At 43.0% G+C, this 23,375-nt stretch overlaps 2 protein-coding genes across 13 annotated transcripts in view; one reads left to right on the top strand and one right to left on the bottom strand.

Moving 5' to 3' along the window:
• PLPPR4 (phospholipid phosphatase related 4) overlaps window positions 1-8,421 on the bottom strand; it is a 31,987-nt gene extending 23,566 nt beyond the window's left edge. Inside the window, exon 1 of the mRNA XM_027462597.3 lies at window positions 8,247-8,421. Within this exon, the coding sequence (XP_027318398.1) occupies window positions 8,247-8,324 (78 nt within the window). The 5' untranslated portion in view covers window positions 8,325-8,421. The remainder of the gene's footprint in view (window positions 1-8,246) is intronic.
• Window positions 1-23,375, top strand: part of PLPPR5 (phospholipid phosphatase related 5) — a 263,660-nt gene that overhangs the window by 103,398 nt on the left and 136,887 nt on the right. The gene's annotated exons all lie outside the window — the stretch shown is intronic.

The raw sequence follows: 23,375 nt of genomic DNA, 5'->3' as shown, positions 1-23,375 counted from the left end.
TGGTTACAAAAGCGATTATCCTGGGCTGTTCCCGTGAGGTTAACTGGGGAAAAAATGAAATGCCTCTTGTGCAGTCATAGCAAAATATTGAAGTTGCTGCTCACTGTGATGAGCAGAATGACTTCAGTGATTTTTCTTGAGACTGGATGCAAACACAAAGGCTGTGGAATTGCCTTGTTTTACCTGCCTGCATATGCTAGGCAGAAAAGAGAGAGGTATGTACATAGCTTTCAGAGGAAGCCAAGCCACAATGAACCAGATACAGATTAAAGACAGTATGACTAGCCCACCTGTCAAGAAGGATTAAGTAATATTTGATAGGATACTTGAATCTTTTACATTTGGAAATAACGTGTGGGCTTGGGCGGCCAAAGAATTGTTAGATCCCTAGGTTGTTCTGCAGCTCTTCCACAGCAGACAAGGAGTTCCTGGGCACGAGAGCTGCCTCTTGATATTTCTCTTGCCTTCTGGTAATTAGGAAATCTTTTTAAGCAATCAAGTAAGCATACAGGATTGCCTCAGAGAGATAGCTAATGAATGCCATCAGTTTCTCCTCATAAAATCAACAACAGCCAAGTGCTTGGGAAGAGGATGGTCAATTTAAAAATTATGTTGCGTTTGCACTGCAAGGCTTTGGCATTGTGGGAGATTCTATTAAAATGTATTATAAATGTCAGTCCTTGTGCCGAAGAATTCATGGTCTAAATGACAAGGCACAACAGATGGATGAGACAAAAAAGAGGGCTGTGGTGGGTTGGAGGAGACAAGGTATTTCTATTCTTAGCCAACTACTAACAGTGACTGCTGCTTTCAACCTCCTTGGCTGTTGTCCTGTTGTATTTTGCTGTGAGCTTTGCAAGACAGGAGGAGAAACTGGAAGGACAGGGCTCTACTATCCTGACAGGAATGAATACTGAGGTCATGACTATGAATACCTTCCAGAAAAAGGTCAAGCAGAAAAAAATGTTATCAACCCAAATGCTGCCATTTTCTCTTGTTTTTTGGAATCCATGAGTGCTTTTGCAGGGTCCTCAGCATGGCTCCTGCTCAGCTGCATCAGTGCTGTAGCTTTGCCCTCGGTGAGACTGCAGTGCTGAGCTGGGATTAAGACCAAGTATAGGTTTAATGACATTGCAAACTGGGCTACCATGAGGACTTCTGAGACATAGTACAGAACATAGGATGGATGTAGAGCAGGGAAGTCCGGTTTGTAGGTTTTCTATGTTCTAAAATAATTCTTAAACCCCCATGCTTGCAAGAGAAGGCATTCAGGCCTTTTCAGAAGCGTAAAATTTGCATCTGTATAAAGCTGGTTTTGCTTTTCTCTCTAAACTCCAGTTTCTGCTGCTTCTTGTACCTCTATTTGGATTAATCTGGCCCAAAGCTGTAAGGAACCGGCCTTTCCTCTGGAGGATTTTTACCTAACCATTGTCTAAGTTTTGTGAAAACTAATTGCAGAGACATGATGTGGTCTTTCTTCTCCCAGATTAACTCTATTGGATTTAATTTTGACTCACAGTTTAGAATCCCAGGTGCCACAGAAATCTATTATCATTACCATTGTGGAAAATTAAGTTATCCCTATTTCCAACATTGATTTTAGAGTTTAATTGAATTGTTCTGTGACTGCCAATTAGAGTCTTGCTTTATAAATACAACAGATATAACATGTATAATTCCTCAGATCTCTCAATCTTTTGCCAAATCTTAATGGAAAACCTTTCAGTATATGTAAGACCAAAAATAGAGATGATACACAAGTGATTAAATTTCTATTTTTTTCAGAAATTTCAAAGTCACACTTTGACTTTAGGTAATCCTAAAAGTGCTCTTTCTCTCTGTTTTGTTTGTTTGTTTTGTTGGTTTTTGGCTATTTTTTTTTAAGCAGCAATTATTTAGAGATAAATAATAATTATAATTAAAAAACCAGCAATTGTTTAACAAAAATACTATCAAGCAAGAATAATGTAAAAATAATTATAAAATATTTCCACTTAAGTATATGCACTTAAATATAAAACAAACCCTTAAACAAAAATTTTACATCACATTAAAAATACCAGGAAAACATTTACTGTGAGTGTGACTTCAAAAATAATTGATGATTCATTACATTAATTATGATTACAGTTAATTAGGATTATTAATTAATTCAATGATTAGTTATAATCAATAAGAAACTACAAACAATGAGATTAGGATATTGCACACCCTGTTGATTATGATTCTTTTCTACTGGCTGCTGTAAATTTATGGCAAAACAAGAACAGCAGCATTTCAAAAAGCTGGCTGTTTCAGGTCTAACTTTTACTAAATTTCAGTCAAAAGTTTCCCGAAAACAAACAAACAAACAAACAAAAACCCCACATCTCTAGCAGACAAACCTGTAAATCCCTGCAAACTATGACAATTTATTCTACTCTCCAAAATACAATGTTTCATATGAAAAACAAAAATTACTGTGGGTGCCAACCCTTCTCCAGTGGCTTACTTCCATGCTCTTTTGCAATGTGTGAAATCTCTCCCTACAAACTGAACTTTTAAGTGAAAGGATCATCAGTAAAGATTACAATGTTTGTAGCAGTTCAGGTCCTGTGTAGGTAAGGTTACACAACTCACCGCTCATTTTTAATTTTGGCTGCAGAGTAACAGATTTTCAACAATTATAGAAGAAAATCACAGAAAGGGGTACAAACATTTCTACTTTTGGAAGAGGTAATTGTTTGGAAAAATGATTCTCCTTTGATTTCTAATATGTTCAGGCCTTCTTTTACTAGTGAAGTAAAGATCAGGAGGATGAGGTAGGACTGAGAAGGGAACACGACCCTCTTCCACTATGAACTATTCAGGCTACACTGCCCAAGCAAGTAGCTGAACACAAAGGGAGATCTAACATTGCAAATGCACTGGCATGTTTTCCCCCTCTCAGGACAACCTTAGCACACCCTTGGCACTTCCTTTTTTGTTACCATTTTCTGCTCATCTTCTCCTAAAAGCTAGTAGTATGCAGGCTGTACAGCTCTTCTGTAAACACGCAAGTGATGGGGAGGATATAGCGCTGACAGCTTGGTGAATGAATGTTAGTTACTTTGGATGAACAGCAACCTCCTCAAGCCTCAGAGTGGCTGTTAATATTATGGGGATGCAATGTGATAAACAAATCTAATGCAATGTGATAAACAAATCTGATGTCAATCCTCTGTGAGTCAGCCACATTGCAAGGTTAGCTCAGTAAGCAGACTATTAAGGGTATTTTTCCACCTTCCCCTCCCCTCACACATGGTTGACTCTTTTGAGAGAAAAAGCAATATATGTGGTAAGCATTATGCTACTTCCACAGTATGGGGATCATTTCATCTTCTACAGCTTGTGTGTGTGTGTGTGTTTTTCCCCTAAGGCTAATTCAAGCATAACTGAAAACCTACCTAGAGAGAAATGGGACTACATTGCTCCTCCATGAAACAGCAGTGTAGTTTAACTCTTGCACTAGATACAAACATCCTGTTCTTAGGAAGGAAGATTTAGTTTTATAGCCCATTCTCCCTATGCGCTTACTTTAATCACTGCATTCAGTCAGCATCTTCTGTCTCATACAGCCACGCCTATACATGACTTGGAGGTGACAAAGTGCGTAATTTAAATGTGGTGGGTTATGCATGGCTGAATAACTGAAAAAAAAACACCTCCAGATGTGACTGAGAAGTGGCACAGGGCTACCTAGTGATGTGTACAAACATTTGACATTTCCAACCTAGCTCTGTCAGTAGATATTAGAAACAAATGGAAATAAAGTGCCTGGTGCTGAAACACAGCGAGCATTCTTTCCATGCATTTATTTCAATGGAAGCTGATGACCCGCATTTTGCAGGCTGGAGTCCTATAGTGATAGCACTTACTGCTTACTGTGCCTACTGCTCATACCACTGTTATAAGAATTCCACTGCTCATACCGCTGTAAATAAGAATGTAGAGCCTCCTTTAGGAACCAAGAAAGTTAAGTGTTCGCTCAGATTGACAACACCATGTTGTTTTGCATTCCCACATCTGGGACATAGGATAACGTATTAGTGCTGCTAAAGTCAAAGCCAGAATTCATAGTGCCTTCTACAAAATGAGGATTTAATCCAGGAATTTTTCAAGTGCATGAGCACCAGTGAAATCTTTTTCCTTCACTAAGAACAAATGTATCTGTCCTGCATCTAAAATATGACCATTATCTTAGGAACAGATATTAGATAACCCTGGATATTTTCCAAATTCATATTAAAATATGAGGCATTCCCTGGGCAGCATTGGAACAGGCTGCTCAGGGAAGTGGAGGAGTGCCCATTCCTGGAGGTATTCAAAAGATGTGTGGATGTGGCACTAAGACACCTGGATTGGTGATGGGACTCAGGAGGTCAGGTTGATGGCTGGACTTGATGATCTTGAAGGTCGTTTACAACCTAAGTGATTCTGTGATTTCTTCTGCAAGTGAATATACTTCTATATTCTGAATATGCTGAAAAGAAACTGTCAGTTGACAAAGAGCAGAACTTCTTCCAGGAATACTCATTTCCAATATCTTCCAGAGGCATGTAGGCTTTTCATTATGGAAAAAAAAAAATTACGCTTGCCTAGAGAGACTGAATTTTCATGCCAAGTTTTGACCTTCCCAGCTATGAAAATGAAGTTCACATTACCTATACAGTCTACTGAACCCTAAAATTTCACACCCATAATTAGGAATAAGACAGGCCAAGCGGCCTGGCAGTGCTCATTTTCATATGTATTAGGTTAGCAAGTTGCACAAGGCAATCTATTCAGCTCTCAAGAGCATGTGCTGATCGGAGGCTCTGCTATTCAGGAATCTTACCAGCATTTTTAAATAATCTCTAAAACAGAGAGTAAATCATCAAGTTTTTATCTTATGAATCATGAAAATTGAAAACATGCTTCTTTGTATAGCCTTTGATTTTTTTGGAAGATGACCCACCCACATTTTTCTGAAGCTCCATTTCTTCTTTACAGATTTTTAATTCCTTTTCCTTTCTATGTCTTCTGAAGCTCTAGCCTGATTCTTCTTTTACTTCTGTATAAACGAAGAATGGCTCCAGTGATAACAGTGATTTAAGAAGTGCATATTGGTTTTATGTTGTGACTCTGCTGTGTTAAAATCTGTTGAATTATTCTTAAATTAGACTGAAATCAAAATCAGGCCCACGGTATTTATTTTAAAGTTAACTGACAGTTGTCCTATGTAACTGCATTTTATCCCATCATGAAAGTTGCTGCCATCATGTGCTTTCATGTACAGGAGTTATTTCCATTCATAATGTATACGTAAGGATCTCAACAGCAGAAACACCTCTGTGTCAGAGCTCTATTTGTTTGCTGCTCTTTCTAAAGATCAGGTCCTTCTGGAGCACAGAATTTGTTTTATTTTTATTTTTTACTCATTCTTTATTCTCTTATGCCTGAAATACATCAGTTATTACAGATTTTTCCCTCTTTAACTGTGTTCTATTTTCCATTTGTATAACACAAATGATTCCCTTTCCTACAGCTTTGGAATTTCCATTTCCTCTTTGTCGCAATGTCCTTTGTTCCCATGTCCTTCCTTTTGTCTAGTACTTGAGAAAAAAACAACCATTTTTTATAATGTATTTTCTAAACAATTTACTTTTTCTTTACCCTAGATCTTCTAGGTCCTGATGCTAAGTGGAAGACAACAAACTGATTTTCTTGCTTGAAGGTGCAAACTTGATTTCCTATGTTTATTCACTGCTATTCGGGAGGGACTTCCTGGTATGAACAGGACAGGCAAAATGAGGGTGTGTGGCAGAAGAGAAAAAAGACATCTATAAAAGTGTCTAGATAGTGTCTAGAGGAGAGAGCTAAAAAGCTTGTTTCCCATCATGCATTCAACTGCCATTCATGAAATTAAAAGGAAAGCATTAATTAAATTGGTATTTTACTTTTTTTTTTTTTTTTTTTTTTTCTGGATCATAGGAGAAACCAACCTTCTGCTTACAAAGGAAATTTCTATTTCATAGTAATGCCAGTCATCCACACTGGGCCACCCTTCTGTCCAATACACTTGGGAATTTCCACTGCCAATTAAATTTTCTTTGACTGGATCTCTTTGGATGAAGTGTAACTCAATCTTTGGTTCTCCTTGAGCCAATCACTACAGAAGAATGTGAACCATCCTGTTCTTTTTCTGATGCTGTTGAAATGCTGGTATCTGCCTGTGCTACAAAGCTCTAGGAAGGCAGTGTCGTTAGTCTGATTAGAATTAGTGGGTAAATGCTGGTGGCTGTACACAGGAAACAAAAGTTAAACATTTAAATACCACCTGATTGCTGTCACCCTTTCTTCAAGCAAGTGTACTCGCCTAAAATGTGTGAAATGGATTCAAATCTTCCTGCTGTGTGATGGGAGAGGAATGACAGCTCAGAGTTTCCTAATCAAATGTATCAGGTGGATTGCAGACAGCTTTTTCCCTTGACGTTGCTTTTACTTGCATTGAATGCCTAAATGTTCATTGGCTCAAAAGGGGGCACAAGTCTGCAGTCCTCAGTAATTAGGACTCCTGGGGGAGAAGGGCTCACACAGGTTCTGGACTCCACTCCTGTGAAGGAGTAACATCAAAGTCCTAGAAGTTCCTTAGCAGCCTGTTCTCCGAACTGCGAATTCTGATTCCCTCTTGGAGCAGTTGGGTGCTGAAGAGGCTCTGCAGTGCTGATCTCCACCTCTTTTTAGATCTAGCTGTAGATGACCCGCTGAAGTTTTCAAGATTTTTAAGAGTCCACATCAGAGTGGAGAACTCACCTGCTTCATGTGGAGCCTGTACAAAGAGCTTGGTCTAATTTCTTCACTGCTTGCAGAGTCATTTCCATTATTCCTTGTAACAGCTACAGGGAGCTTCCAGGGGAAATGCCATACTACAAGTATGGCATTAATATTATATAAGGCAACTCTTAGAGCAGCAGGCACACGTTTAGTGCTTCTGCTCTGTAATTCATCCCATCTTGCTGCAGGCAAAGCCCACCAAACAGCACAGTTCTGTCATGTTTTGCAGGATCTCTCATTGTCCCCCGGCATCAGTTACTCCCAGGCTGAGGCCCAGCCATCTCCCTTGCTGCTTGGATTCCCAAAGCAACAAGGATGGCAAGGAGAGAGAGGAAAACTGCCTTTTCTAGGGACCTTTTCCAGGCTTGACCTCTCCCTCCTGTTCAAAGCCAGTGTAAGTTGGATGGCACAACAAGCACCTTCCATCAAAGGGCTTTTCTTGAGCAGGCCTGGTTGCAGTGACAGGAATGCCTGCTGCTTCCATAGGAACAGCCTCTGCAAAGCTTTCCACTCAGTGCTGCGTACGTCAGGTTAGCTCCCAATCGTGCCCAGGTGTTTATGGAATATGGGGACAGAAACACTGCACTGTTACCTAAAATCCCTTCTGAACCCAATCCCTGCTTCCTTCCAGAAGACCTCCAAAGTCCTTCAAATGCACCTTCAGGTAATTCTTGTTCTATAATTCTTGCTCTCTGAGGTAAGTCACACGAACCTCACAGTGCCCCAGTCACTTCAGATGACCCCACTCACAGAGAAACACCGTGCTCAACCCCTAAACCATTTTCACCTCTTTCTTAAGTTTAACCCGTATTCAGCCCCGATCTGGCAGTCCACACTGGCTGCGTGCTCCAAGGCAGCAGCATCCTCCAAGTGCCACAGCAGGCAGCCAGTGCCTCTGCAACTCCACCTGCCAGCAGCTGAGCAGCCATGGCAGGTTTTGCCCTGCGAGCTCCAGAGAGCCTCACTGCATCTGCATCACGGGCGTTTTCAGAGGAAGCGGGGGGTGCACTGGGGGCGTAATCCAAGGGTCGACAAAAACATACCGCTGGCTGTCATTTTGAGATCGCTCCTGTTTCCCCGAGCAATCCTCACGAACGGGGTTTGTATGCCGGCGAAGAAACGCGAGCGGCGCTCGCCTCCAGCCCTCCTTGAAACGCGGCTCCGTGCCGAGAGAGCAGCGGAGCAGCCTCGGCATCTCCCCCCCCCCCCCGCACCTCCCGCACACAGCGCCCGCTCCCCGCCGCGGGCCCCGTTGAAGGCGAGGCAGCGCCCGGGGAGCCCGCAGCAGGCGGCGGGGGCGCCCCGCAGGGACCGCGGCACCCCCCGGCCCCGCAGCCCCCCGCAGCCCCCCGCAGCCCCCCGCAGCCCCCATCCCCGCACCCGCCCGGGTCCCCGGCGCCGTCCCCGCTCACCTCCACGAAGTAGAAGCAGGGCAGCAGGGTGACGCTGTCCTTGGTCACCTTGCCCTTCGGCCGCTCCTTGGCGGACATGGTGCCGGGCTGCGGGCGGCGGCCCCGCGGCAGCGCTCCCCCGGCCGCCGGCAGCCGCGGGTCTCCTCCGCCCGAGCCGCGTCCCCTGCGCCGGGCTGACGTCAGGGGGCGGCGGGGGGCGGCGGCGTTAACTCCTTCGGGACGGGGCGGGGGGGGGGGGAGGGATGGATGGGGTGGGTGGATGGGATGGGATGGGATGGGATGGATAGAATGAGATGGGATGGGATGCTGTGGGATGGGATGGGATGGATGGGATGGGATGGGCTGGGAGAGGATGGGATGGATTGGATGGGATGTGATAGGATGGGATGGGATGGATGGGATGGAATGGGATGGGATGGGATGGGATGGGATGGATAGAATGAGATGGGATGGGATGGGATGGGATGCGATGGGATGAGATGGGATGGGATGGGATGGATAGAATGAGATGGGATGGGATGGGATGGGATGAGATGGGATGGGATGGGATGGGATGGGATGGGATGGGATGGGATGGGATGGGATGGGAGAGGATGGGATAGATTGGATGGGATGTGATAGGATGGGATGGGATGGATGGGATGGGATGGGATGGATAGAATGAGATGGATTGGATGGGATGGGATGGGATGGGATGGGATGGGATGGATAGAATGAGATGGGATGGAATGCTATGGGATGGATTGGATTGGACGGGATGGGAGGGGAGGGGATGGGATGGATTGGATGGGATGTGATAGGATGGGATGGGATGGGATGGGAAGAGGAAGGTGCCACAGAGCAAGGAAAGCTCTGGCTGCAGCCAGTAAGTGATTAGCAGCCATGCATATGCAGGCTGAAACACCTGCACAGCATCCCGGCAGGTGTGGGGTGTGCAGGGTTGGTCCAAGGGGAGTGTAGGTCTTTTGCCTTATTTCTGGGAAATCTTTCACCTGAAACAGAGGAGTAGAATGGCCCTGGGAGCAGTGGTCCGTGGATGGTCAGTATTACAGGGTGAATGTGCTCTGCATGAGCTCAGTCTGTTAACAGCAGCTCACCTGGCCTCAGCACCCATCAGGGTGTAGTGGGGCCAGGTCTGAGGGCAGAACCGAGCTCATGAGCCTTGTACATGTCCCCTCAGCAGCTGGGGCCTGAGATTTCTCTAACGCATGGAGTGTCTGGTGCAATTGCTGCTACAACCTTAAAGAGAAAGGAATTAACCTGAACAATTGTTTCCATGGTGAAATGTGTTATTTCGGGATCCTATTTGTGGATCAAAGCTTACAGCCTTTTTTCAGGCAGGCTCCTGTTGATGTCAACGGGAAGTATCCTTGATAAGGTCTGCAGGCCTTCTGTGGATGGGGTAGCGTTGTCATTCCTTTATAGCACATCAGTAATGTCTGCAAAGGTTGTCTTGTACCTGTAAGCTTAGCCCTGGGTTGTGGCATTTAGCTTTACCATTCAAGGAAAGAAGCACAAATTGAGTTGTCACAGTTTATTTCCTGTCTTTCCTGCTTTTGGGGAGTATGGGAAAAAACTTGCTGTTCTTGTTCAGTCTCCAGATGGTCCCTGGTATTTGGGATGTTGTAGCCAGTGTGCTATGGCAATGGAGATGAAGATTCCCACCAGTCCCTTGCCTTTTCCAGCTGTTTTCTCATTTGTACACAAAGGGTATGTCAAGTCCATGATCTGCACTAAGCAGACAAGCAAACTCTCATAACAAGATGTTAAAAGCAAAAATCTACTTGTCAGTCTCTGTGCCTGCAGGCAGGTGTGGAAGGCAAATCTGCAGCCTGATTCCAGATCATTGAAAAAGACTTTCCAGAGCTCCAGCAGGTTGTTAGTGCTGCCATACCAACACGTGGTCTAGTCCTAACACTGTCTGGAAGGATTTCTGCAGCTTCTGCTCACCCGGGGGGACAGGGGCTCACTGGTACCCTGGGAATGGGGGGCAGTGCGGGGGGGCTCCAGGCAGCAGGGGTGGCCAGGAGGGTTGCTGGGAGTGGAGGAGCTGTGAGCAGAGGAGGTCCGTACTTGGCTGTCAGAGCCAAATTCCAGGAAATTAATTGGGTGGGTGGGTGCCTGCTTGTGGTTCCTACCCCACAAAGGTCTAGCCTTTACGTGAAAAGGCCAAAAAATAACAACAAAAACAAAACCCCTCCATTTTTGCTAACCTTGCTTTTGGGTTACTCCAAGTAAAAGAGGAAAAGTTGAGGAGCTGCAGCAAGATTTTGCTACTGCCAAATTATTTCCCAGTTGTTAGGGGAATAGGGGTTAATAAGTGATAGCCATTTAGAGTTGCATTTACTGTATCAACCTTGATTGTTCTGAAGTCATGAGTCTGGCTTGGAAATCATGAGCACAAACCATTAAAAATGAAGAGTGCTTTGCTTACCTCCACTTTACACACAGATTGCTTCACTCTGCAACAGAGTAAGAGGGTTAGGGTGCTTCGTGGGCAGAAAAAACTGAGAAACTCACACAGTGATTTAACTTCAGAAGCTGACAAAAAGCTGTTATTAATTAGTAGTGCCTAAAAGCCAATTTAGAGTGTAACTGTGAGTCAGGTACAGTAAAACACAGGGTAGTAACCAACCCCTATTCTACAAATTTTTACTAGAAATATGTGTGTGGTGGGAAGGATGCAAGCTGTGTGCATGCTGTAAGGGCAGGAAGAGTTGTGTTGATTCTCTGGTTTTGTTTCTTACAATTTTGTGAATGTACTGGTAGAGAGAGTTAGGAGGGGGCTTCTATATTATTTGGCCAAAGTGAAGCAATTGCAGGAAAAAATGCACATGTGTGTTCCTAAAGAGGGTGACTGTGTGATGGGGGATGGGAAACATAGTCAGCATGGGACAAGGATAAGCCATTGTGTAAGTGGCCATCTCATCTATATGGTCTCCTAAACAAAAATGTGTTGGTGGTAAAAGATTCAGAAAATGCCTCCTGTCCATTTCAATCAAGATAGTTTTACAAGAAAGTGGGGTGATGCATGACTTATGAATATTGTCTATGTGCATCTATGTGTACTATCTGCACTAATGCTGACAGCTCTTTTTAACCAACTTCAAGCAATCTCTGTAACAGGAAAGTGTCATTGAAATATGTTAGCATAAAACATAAAGCTGTTTCTGCTTTGCTTCAGCAAAACCAATTGAGTTTATGGAAAAATTTAAAGTACTAAAGAAGTCAGGGAACTAGATGATAAAACTCATAGATCTAGAGCATAGGCTTCTTCTGACTCATCTGGAGTAAGATTTTAAGAAGAGAGATTTATACTTGCTTTGATGAAAAGAAAACTTGGCTATTTGTGCATGCCCCTGGGGATTTCAGGTGGATTTTTAAAAGCTCACCTTGATGCGAAACCTTATCCTTGCTAAAGAAATGTTGATGGAGCTTCTTCAAGTGAAGAAAGAGACCATAGCTCCTTCCACCTCTCAGGCAGAGAGCAGCTGCCACAGTTAATAGAAACATGATTTGAAAAGATTTTCCAGCTTAACCTAGCGTGTTGGCAAAGATACGCTGTGTGGAAGTAGACTGCAGGTCCTTGCCTCTTTATCCAGGTGCTCTCTTCCCTCTGGAGCAAAGTCTGCCTGTATTCCCAGGCTTTGGTAAGCACTGGGCACAGGCAATGACTGTGGTTTTGCTGCTTCCATAGGAACAGAAAGCACAATACATGAACAGACCTGTGCTATATCACTGGATAAACCCCCTTGCAAAAGCAGGATGAAACAATTTGGGGAAGGATTAGAACTGGCTGAGAGCCAGCAGGTCCGTGGCTGCACAGCCCCACTGGCCAGACAACGGCACGGGGCACTCTGTATCACCGAGTACAGCCAGAGGCTGCAGCGGCAGCAGCAGTTGCAGTTACTGTTGCTTGATAGCCCAAGGAAACCTGCTTTCCCCTGGCTGCCATACCATTTCTCTACAGAAAGGCCATTTCTGGGGCTGTGTGCATGGACCAGGATTAACTCTTTCTCACTATATGGATAGATTACATGGTTTTGTTTTGTTTTGCCCAGTGAGCATGGAATAGATGATGTGAGCTCATCACATTAAAACAGTAATCCTCTTCTGGAGAAAGAGTGGCATATGGGAACTGGGCTCTGCTCTGAGGAGCTGACAGATGATTTTTGTTCTGCTTTGCATGCCATATCAGAATTCAGAAATGCACCAGTGTGCATGCATGTGTATTTCCAGTCCCTCAGGAAAATGTCTGGTTGGGGGAATTTGCTGTGTGGACTGAATTCACATACTACTCCATAAGTAAATCTGCCCTGTGCAAGGGAGAGAACATATTGCTTATTTTACAGTCATTCATTTCAATGATTGTTGCGGTCGTGACAGATAATTTTTTAAAAATACTTCATCAACCTGCTTTCTAATCTTTGGTGCAACTGCTTTAATACAGTCTGTTACTTGGAAGATGCAAAGTGGTGGCTCCCAGGCCAAGATCCATGTGAGACAAAAAAGCAGTATCTTTTCTAGCATCCTAACAAGGTATCCTGCATATACACCTGGTAAATGTGATGGAAAGGAAAAATGATAGGAGGATATAACAGAGGTGGATAGCTGAATGATAGCAAGGGCATTCCTTTAATTATTAGCATTTGCACTAGCTTCTAGCAAGTGCAAGATTATTCTTTCCTTATTTTATTTCATTTTATTTTTTCTTAATAGGGCAAAGTCTTCCTCTTTGACCCATCTGTAGCTCTGATGTGTGCAGCACAGAGCAGTCTTGGATAGATGGTGGCATGTGACAGCACTGGCAGATCCGTAGTCAAACAACTTCAAAACATACAAAAGATCCACAGTGCAGATGGGAGAGTTAAGTTCTACTTTGATTTATAATTGCATCAAGCAATTGTTTCTCTACCAAGCTTAATAATCTCCTGTTGCTGTAAAGCTCTGTTTTCTAAAGTCTTTTCTTTGACTACTAGATATAGGTCACAGCTCTGAAGTAGCAGATGACTCTGAAGGATTTCTGTCTTCTGTGCTGCCTTTTACACTGTGGTGTTTGGTCTAGAAAATGAATTTTCTATGTTTTGCATGAGTCATGCTAGGATTATTTTTCTGAATCTACCACTTTAAATACCACCTATGAACACATCTATATAGCATTTTGCATACATAAGTGCCTATGCTTTCTGGCCTTGGGCCAATTTTGGTTTAGAAGCTGTGTGGCTGTGGAAAATAATACTGAACTGTGGTTTGTATGGTCTGTTTCCCCTTGTGTCAGATTTAGCAGTGGGCTGAGCAGTTATGTGGCTTTTAGTGAAGCTGCCTTCTGGCTGGCTGTTGCAGAATATGGGAAAATGAGTTTATGTACAACATGTCCAATATGCTTTTATTCTAATGCTGACAATAGCATATCCTTGGTTACCTGTGTATATCTGACTTTAGGATCTTGTTATAGGCCCTGATGGTATGAAAAAGACAGAATGTGAAAATCCTAGCCAGCTTCTGGGATACCAGTGGCTCTTAAAAGCAATTTTGTTTATTATCAATAAACCACAGATCTCTATTTTTATGCAGTGACCTTCTGCCACAGATATTTTGCTTGACCCTGGGCAAGTTGCTTATAATCAGCTAATTAAACATCAGCCATTTGGTGCATGAGCTGAGGCAGAGGTCAAGTGGGAGACTGCAACGATGCAATTAACAATAGTACCCACAGGTCTAAATGGAAATGCAGAGGTCCCAGCAGCAATCCTTGTTGTCCTACAGATGTATGAAATAATATGTCAGTAAGGTGCTGATATACATTTGACATTTTGAGGATTACTGCTACCGTAGCCTGCTGATATTAACCCAGCCTGTCCTGACCTCTGTATATAATTGTATGTAACCTCAGTTTTGCCATTTCCTGTCATGTTTTTCCAACTTAAGTAACATCCTTCTCAAAAATGTTTTTCTTGAAGTAGTATGCATAAACACAATATTACAGTAGATGTTAATGAAAAATGTATGCTTCAAATTCTGTGAACAGGATGCATGCATGCCTTGGAGAAGAAAATGTAGCAAGTGAACGGTAAAAACAAGATTGTGACTTATTCATAGGAGGTAACAGGAAAAGTGTCTAGAACACTGAAATATTTATTTCCAGAGTGTTCTTAGGTGTTCCAAGTTCACAAGAGACAAGAATATTTGATTTTTGCAATATCGAAGTCCAACTTTAATTTTCCTATGAGAACGTCATTTATTTTGAAAGGCTGTAATTAAAGTGCTGTTGGTTGTCAAGGGCATAAATCGGGTGGCCTCAGCACTGAAGAAAACTCCTGTCCTCCACCATTAAATACTCATTTTCTGTTACTTATTAAACCCAAGTCATAAAAATCTATCTTACATGTATGCATGCTATAAATATGTTTTTATATACATATGAGGTCTCAAGGCTTAGATGCAAAGTGATAATTGAATGAAAGTATGTCAGCTAAAAATGGCTGCAATTTCACAGTAGCGCTCACTATGTATTAACATTAACTATTGATACTATATAGAACCAGAAGACTCTACCAGAGAAATAATAAAGGAAAACCATGAAATGCATCTTTTCTTTTTAATTTGTGTAACATCTTCCATGAAAATATTCTACAACATCAATCTGCAGAGAAACTCATTATCAATAAATGTTATGCGGAAATAGCACTGCACAGGAATCCGTCTATCATGTTATACAGCAGAAAGTGAAAAACTTGCTCTATGAATAAGTTGAGTAGAAATTGCTAGATTATAAAAACTAGTTGAATATTCAGGGAGAGAACATTCTTTATGAAGTGAACACTTGGGCAAAAATAAAAGCCTGTACCATCATTCTGTATCTTGGTAATGTAATGTGAGACTGAAGAGCTGTCAGGTGGCTTTCAGCCCCATTGTGGTTATGCTTAGAAAGGTGCTGAAATCAGCCATCACTAAATTTCATGTGGAAGTTTGTTAACATCAGGGGAATGTAGACACGAGTAGTCAACAGGTGTTCATCATAGAAAAGGGAATGTAATTGAGTAATTATTCATTGTAATATATAAAGATGTAACTATACATTTTGCATTATTATTAGTGAAAATAACTGAGGATTTTGCACTTGATGTTACAAAATTATGTCTACCAATGATTATATAGTGCTGTCAGAGCAGAGTTATGCTGAATAGGCATGCTTCTTAGACATACCCTGGTATTCTGGATAGTTTTGAGCACAGAACATTACGTGATAGTGGCAGAAAGACCAAACTGTTGCTGGATCACCAAACAGTTAAAGCTATAGTGGTCAATCTTTTTCCAATGACAAAATTACAATTTTTGCAAATTGTAATCCTGTTGTGGTATGATGGAGTCTACTGAACATATATTCTATCATCTGTCTGCACACATTCAGGAGCTGCAGTGCTTCCCAGGAGCATGCATTTAGCACACCAATGGAGATCAGTACTACTTCCCATGTGCAGTAGGTGTAGTCTTATGAACCACAGTTGTGCACACAGTTATTTGAATATGTTCTGGTTTCTATCCATTACCAATGAATGCAGGCCTAATGCAGCCAGTTAAACATTCTCTTTACATCAAAGAATTTTGCTCTGTGTGACAAGTTCATTGTCTGTAGAAACTTCTGCACTTCTGAAAGAAGTACATTGCTGGGATTCAAAGTATACATGTAAATCCTGAGTAGGAGTGTTACACACTTGTACCTGCTATTCCAAACAACATAAACCCATTTTTTTTCTGCCAGTTTGATTTTTCTAATACAGCTGCTTCTCCCTTTGAAACTGAAAGGAATGTTTTTCAAGATGTAGGTATGGCTGCCTGCTATGTCATTGACTACTGATATTTTGGTATCTGAAATGATATAATTATGTTCTTTTTTCATTTCCCCCTATTATTCATATTATTTATTACTCTATTATTTCAAAGATTTTAGGTAAAAAGCAACAAATAAGGCCTTAAATAAAAGGGCAGTTGCATATAGTTACCAAAATATCACTGGGTAGTTAGAAATTAGTTTCTACTACGGTTCTAATAAAAAATAGTATTTTACATTTGTAAAGGACAAAAAATGGAGTGGTTGACATGCATTCAAAATTATTCAAGTTCAAATGCAGTGGTTCTAAAGCAGTTCTGAAAAACATCTGGCTGACGTTGTTCTAGTTAAACAGGTTCTAGTGGAACCTGTAATCTAGCTCCAGGAATTTGGCTTTGGGATTTTCTTGAAGTAAGTCAAAATGCCCTTTTGCTGACCTGAACATGCCCCACTCCCCTCTGTGGGCAGACTAATATCAAGCTTTGCTCTCTATCTCCATGTATAAACTTGCCCTTGTAGAATTATGCTTATGCAGGGAAGCACACAAGCACATACCATATATACAGTTTATTCTTACCCCAAATGTGATTACAGTGGAAATACTAAACAGTTACAATAATTGTTGAATAGGTTGAAAATGTTGAATCGCATAACAGCTGAAATTCTCTGCAACATAGCAATTACTCTCAGCCTGCTGAAGTCAACTGGAAGTGAAAGACTTTAGCAGCAACTACACCGAGCTTGCTTTCCATTTTAGTTGAGCAGAGAACTCTGATGTTTCATGTTCAGTATCAAGATTATTATGATTATTCATTTAAAATACTGTTTTAGCTTATCATGGAAATAAACACCTCATAATTTATTATATTTAACCATAAAATATTCCTATTTTGTTACTGAGGAAACGAAATATGAAAGACTGACCTTTACAAACCTTAATTTTGCTGAAATAGCTCATTTTATTGGACATACCTGGCCTAGCTAGGCTGGTAAGAGCTCAATATGGATTCACCAATCTTGACAGAAGATTGTCTTTATGGCTTCTTATTTGGAGAATAGGAATACAGTATTTTAGTTATGAGACTTACTTTGTGCCAGTACAAAATACAACTGTCTTTAAAGGTCATGAAGGAAAAAAGTCCTATTTTCCTCAACATAGTTACACAATCAGATTTTGTAAGCTGTGTCACGGTAACTTGTCTGAAGTGAAACTGCCCTGGTATCTTCTGAGTCTTGCCAGTGTCTTACACCACTGGACCTAACTTCCATTTCTTCTTGTTCCAAAAGCTAATAAAATACAGACCAAATGAATTAGCTTAATAACTGAAGGGAAATTATCATAAGTAATGATAACAACAATAATGAGAAGATATCCATCATGTAAGGTGGTGACTTGCCTTGGTGCAATCCTTCATTTTCTCTGGCTGGAATATCCTGAACACATTCAAACCATTATGACTTTTTCACTGAGATCTGGAGATTGCAATAATTAGGTGTAACACACAAAAAATCGAGATGCTTGTTTGTTACCTGAGTGATGTAGGCCATATTCTGCTTACAGGTGTGCCTGCACAATATGTGCTTGAGAGTTAAACAGGTGGCGTTTTCTATGATTATACTCATTCAATAACTTGTTTTTCAAAATACATTTAAATACTTAGCTCCTCCAAGTAAGTAGACTGTTTTGATAAATAGATATTTTTGTACATGCTTGGGATCATTGTATATTAGGATGTATAATTTCTAAGTTGTTAATTCTGCATCAAAATTCAGTCTGTCCTTTAGTACATATCTACAAAAATCTGCTGTTTTTTCAGATAGCATTTGGGAGTAGGCAGTTATTGCTGATGGTCCCAGATCCAGTCCCCAGTGACCTAGGTTCGTTAGGTTTGTGAAAGATAGGACGACTTTGCAACACGGCAAAGCAGAAGTTGAGGCTGTGTATCTGCTTGAACTGTGTCCAGTTCACAGCATGGCAGTAAGTTCTTGTTCTGTATAGCTGCTTCAGTGAACACCAATGGTAGGGTAAAAAGAAACGAAGAGCAGAGAGTTAGACATATCTAGTGACTTAATGAATGATTTTAGCTTCACATTCATCCATTTAGCTTGGTGGTTGGTTGGGTGGTTGTTCCTGAATTTGACAAAGTCTAGAAAGAAAATAGCTACATATAAAATCTGGGAAGATTATGGCTGAAAGTGTTATCTAATGTAAGGTGAAGTAGCCTGAAGTGCACCTCTACTTTGTTGCCTGCATCAGTTCCCTGTGGAAGCATTCAGTAGTGCCAAGCACTTGAGGTGACCAAAAAGCCATAGATTCTGCAGACTTATGCCTGCCTCTCTGTCTTGTGGGCTGCCAGTGGAGAGTCTTCCTGCTGGCAATATATCTCTGCAGTCATCCCTCCACCTACTGACATATTCTCCAGACAGAAGCCTGACATCTTGATGGCTTCTGTATGATCAGAGAACTGCAAGAAAGCCCAAATGAGGGAAAAGGCTTTCCTCATATGACTTGAGAGAAGTTAGTCACAGAATCACAGAATTTCTAGGTTGGAAGAGACCTCAAGATCATCGAGTCCAACCTCTGACCTAACGCTAACAGTCCCCACTAAACCATATCCCTAAGCTCTACATCTAAACGTCTTTTAAAGACCTCCAGGGATGGGGACTCCAACACCTCCCTGGGCAGCCTGTTCCAATGCCTAACAACCCTTTTGGTAAAGAAGTTCTTCCTAAGATCCAACCTAAAACTCCCCTGGAGCAACTTAAGCCCACTCCCCCTCGTCCTGTCACCAGGCACGTGGGAGAACAGACCAAGCCCCACCTCGCTACAGCCTCCTTTAAGGTATCTGTAAAGAGTGATAACGTCACCCCCTGAGCCCTTCTACCAGTGCAGACAGAGGCAAAGAAGTTGCTGAGTACCTCAGCCTTCTCCACGTCTGTCATTACCAATTACTCAGATATAGAAACTCACTCCTAAGATAAGCAATTAGCCAGCTATAATCACTCACACACTACTGTTTTCACCCCTCGGTTTATTTTCACAAATGTTAAAGGCGCATGGTGGCCCTTGGGGACTCCACCTGTCACCCCAGCGCAGCAGCTCGAAGGGAACTGGGGCCTCTCTTGGGCTCTTCCTCGAGGCTCTGCGCAGAAGGGCTGCCACCTCTCGCACAAGGGCTGCCGGATGGGAAAGAAGCACTCACACAACCTCTGACAATTGGCAAAGGTCTTTATTGCCACGTGGCTCCAGGCTAATGCCTGGAGTGGAGCCTGGGCGATGACGAATAGGGAGCTTGCCGAGCCCTTCTGCACAGCTGACGGTGTTCCTTGAGGACACTTTTCAGAGAGCTGCCGGGGGACTCCCATGTTTGTTGTGGCCGAGGTGGGTCCACTTCCATCGGTTGCTCTTCATCTTGTGCACCCACCTCCATGGGCTCCGCGGGTTGGAGGACGAGCCAGTCCCTGGCAGGGACTGCCCACACAGGCTGCCGTCCATTGGGCATATTTTCCGGCCACGGTGCCGCACCAGGACGCCTCCCAGTTCCGTGCCTCGGGTCCGTTCCGTTCTCCGCTTGATTTTCATTGACGGAATTCCTGATGGCATCTCTCCCTTGGCCACGGCTGGGTCCCGCATCATATTCCGTCCGCTGGGCACGGCTCAGCTTCCCGTGGCCCTCCAACCCACGCTCTCTCTCTTTGCTGTCCTCACTGGACCTCCGGCTAGGCCCAGGTCTGCTGCTGGTGTCCATCCGAGGGGCCGGCCTGCTCCCCACATCGCTTCGGCTCCAATGATATTTATCGTAATAGCCTCTGGGCCGGGCACCAGACACCTCCTGGGCACTGATGGTTCTTGTGATGGAGGTGCTGGCCCTCGACCCATGGCGCATTCTTGCAGAGCCAGACATCCTCCTCAGTGGTCCTAGGAACAATTTCTTGTCCTCGCACTGAGAAGGGCTGCTGCTCGCCTCTCTCTCGCTTTGCTCCTGTCTCTGGCCTTCCTTCAGCCGCTGGCTTTCAGAAGACCAAATCGCTGAGCAAGTGGCGGGCCAGTGGCAGGGGGGCCCCTTTTATAGGGCCCGGGGCAAGGGCAGGCCCGCTGGTGGCCACTGTGACCTCGGCAAAGCTCTGTGATGGAGTGGCCCGTGCGAGGCTGAAGGTGGCTGCCTTGGGAGAGGCCCGGAAGATGCCCTCATGTGGAGCAAGGACGAGGGTTGGGGGGGCTGAGGGCCCCCTTTTCTGGGGCTGGCTCCCCCCCAGGCTGTTTGGCTTGCCAGAGAGAAAGGCTGCCCCATGAAACCCTGCCTCGACCCGTTTTTTCTCCACATCTCCAAGGGTCAGAGTCTCTCGTTAACAAATAAAACCCCACCAACGAAACCAAAACAGACCAATTCACAAGGCTAAAGCAGTCAAAACTGAAGTACCGATCACGGAATCACAGAATTTCTAGGTTGGAAGAGACCTCAAGATCATCGAGTCCAACCTCTGACCTAACACTAACAAGTCCTCCACTAAACCATATCCCTAAGCTCTACATCTAAACGTCTTTTAAAGACCTCCAGGGATGGTGACTCCACCACTTCCCTGGGCAGCCCATTCCAATGCCTAACAACCCTTTCGGTAAAGAAGTTCTTCCTAAGATCCAACCTAAAACTCCCCTGGCGCAACTTAAGCCCATTCCCCCTCGTCCTGTCACCAGGCACGTGGGAGAACAGGCCAACCCCCACCTCGCTACAGCCTCCTTTGAGGTACCTGTAGAGAGCAATAAGGTCACCCCTGAGCCTCCTCTTCTCCAGGCTGAACAACCCCAGCTCCCTCAGCCGCTCCTCGTAGGACTTGTTCTCCAGGCCCCTCACCAGCTTCGTCGCCCTTCTTTGGACCCGCTCAAGCACCTCCATGTCCTTCTTGTAGCGAGGGGCCCAAAACTGAACACAGTACTCGAGGTGCGGCCTCACCAGAGCCGAGTACAGGGGGACGATCACCTCCCTAGCCCTGCTGGTCACAGTGTTTCTGATACAAGCCAGGATGCTGTTGTCCTTCTTGGCCACCTGAGCACACTGCTGGCTCATATTCAGCCGACTATCAACCATCACTCCCGGGTCCTTCTTTGCCTGGCATCTTTCCAACCACTCATCTCCCAGCCTGTAGCTCTGCTTGGGGTTATTGCACCCCAGGTGGAAGACCCGGCACTTGGCCTTGTTGAACTTCATGCAGTTGACCTCAGCCCATCGGTGCAGCCTATCCATATCCTCCTGCAGAGCCTTCCTACCCTCAAGCAGATCGACACACGCACCTAGCTTGGTGTCATCTGCAAACTTACAGGGACGAGGGCATTGAGGGTGCTCTCAATGCCCTCGTCCAGATCATCGATGAAGATATTAAAGAGGACCGGCCCCAGCACCGAGCCCTGGGGAACGCCACTATTGACTGGCCTCCAACTGGACTTGACTCCATTAATTAGTCTTTCTCATTAATTTTGTAGGTGTATATACCAAACATAACGTCTGCATTGATTATATAGGGCCTGCATTATTTCAATGAGTTGTAACCTTTTCCCAAGTGGAAGTATTGAAGTCAGATTCTGCTGATGTTATGCTCTATTCTTTCAGGAAAGATAACAAACTATTTAATTTGTATAGATGGCCAATACTATATAAGTGCAGACATAGGCACAGATACATACTGCCAGAAGAATAGCTGTATTACATATTTGCAGGAAAAAAAAAAACACACAGGTCAAAGTCATCGCCTTTTACATCTCTTATTTGAACTGTAAGAGAAAAAACCTTACCCGATGCAGAATTAAATGAATTTTGAGATATCTACTAGCTCTACTAGTCTCCCTACAGTGTGGTACTTGCATAGTTATAAATAATTATGTGCATGTATGTAATATAAACCCACAATTATTTGTTTTGTTTGTGCAGCTCATATACTGTATGTTGGTGTCTGCCTGTAGCCTGGCTAGATAAGTGAATGTATTTGCATTTTTTTTTTTTTTCTTTTTTTTTTTCTGTTGATCTCTGATCAACAGATCTCTGATTATGATGAAAAAAATATTCCTGTTCTCAAGTTAGAAAAGTTTTTTCAAGACAAAGTCTCTCAATAGTTTTAAATAATTCAACTTTGATAACTTCAATAATTCTGTAAATTGTCATTGTACTTTAATAATTCAATAACACAAACTGATGTTTTCCACATTTTTCTCAAGATCCAGATCTGAGTGTATTATAGTCCTTTCAATTAATGTTTTATCCATAATTTCATCAATGACTTAGTCATTCAGATTGGATTTAAATTTATACTTTGTTCGCTTCATAGCTGAAGTTTAGCAGTTTGAATATTGTAGTGCCCCAGCAACTTGGAATAAATCAATTTTCCCAAGTTCTCTGTAGTCTAATAAACTTAGTGCTAAATTAAATCACTTTGACTCACTTTCCTCACCTGGTAGAATAGCTCAAAATGTCTCTATATCCTCAAAAATCTCAGAAGAAAATCTTTTCTAACTTAGATATTTGAAGCGTGGCTTAGAGGAGGCTTTCCAGCCATCTGTATATCTGTATCCAAATGGGAACAGATGAAAAATCAAGAAGCCTTAATTCTGTTCCCACCAGATCTAGAATGGAACTTAAATTGATCATAGATATACACAATTGAGTTGCAAATAAGAGCAATGTCTACATCCAGGAATGTTCTATAGTGTGACGACAAACACATCCAGATTTAAAGTGCAGACAGGTGCCTGAAAGAAACAGATGTGTAATAGAGATGTTGCTGATTCTGTTGCTTTCTGTTACCAGACTCTTGTCCTGAAGTGAATTTCTAGAATAAAATCAATTATTCCACGTGAATGGCCCCTTAAAACAGTAAGAATTCTTTATTTTCAGACCACTCGGTCATTATTTTATTTCTAGTGAGTAGTGGGAATAAAATGGAGGTTACAGCTTTGATTAATCTGAATGAATGAATGCCGCATCCAAGCTGACAGGCCTGCTGGAGGCTTCAGCCTGCAGAATGTAAACTCCCTTCTGCCTGATTTCTCATGCAGTTTAGTAGGGCTTGCATGCAGTAAGTGATTTTAGAACTTGGACCTGATGTCTTTTGGTATCAAGGAGTTCTATCATAAGGAAGTGTAAGGTGTACCCATTTTACCAAACACATGGCATTAGCTGTGTGAGGAGGATAGATACATGGGCAAGTTCATCTGAATTGATTTGGAAGGTAGGATGCCATGCAGCCCAGCACATTTCAGTGGCCAATGCCAGAATCTACAACAGGTTAGAAGCTACTATTGAAAAATA

Source organism: Anas platyrhynchos, chromosome 8, assembly GCF_047663525.1.
Source record: "Anas platyrhynchos isolate ZD024472 breed Pekin duck chromosome 8, IASCAAS_PekinDuck_T2T, whole genome shotgun sequence".
In the NCBI taxonomy this organism is placed as follows: domain Eukaryota; kingdom Metazoa; phylum Chordata; class Aves; order Anseriformes; family Anatidae; genus Anas; species Anas platyrhynchos.
The sequence above is the reverse complement of the archived record's forward strand: the minus strand, read 5'-3'. Positions and strand labels throughout refer to the sequence as shown.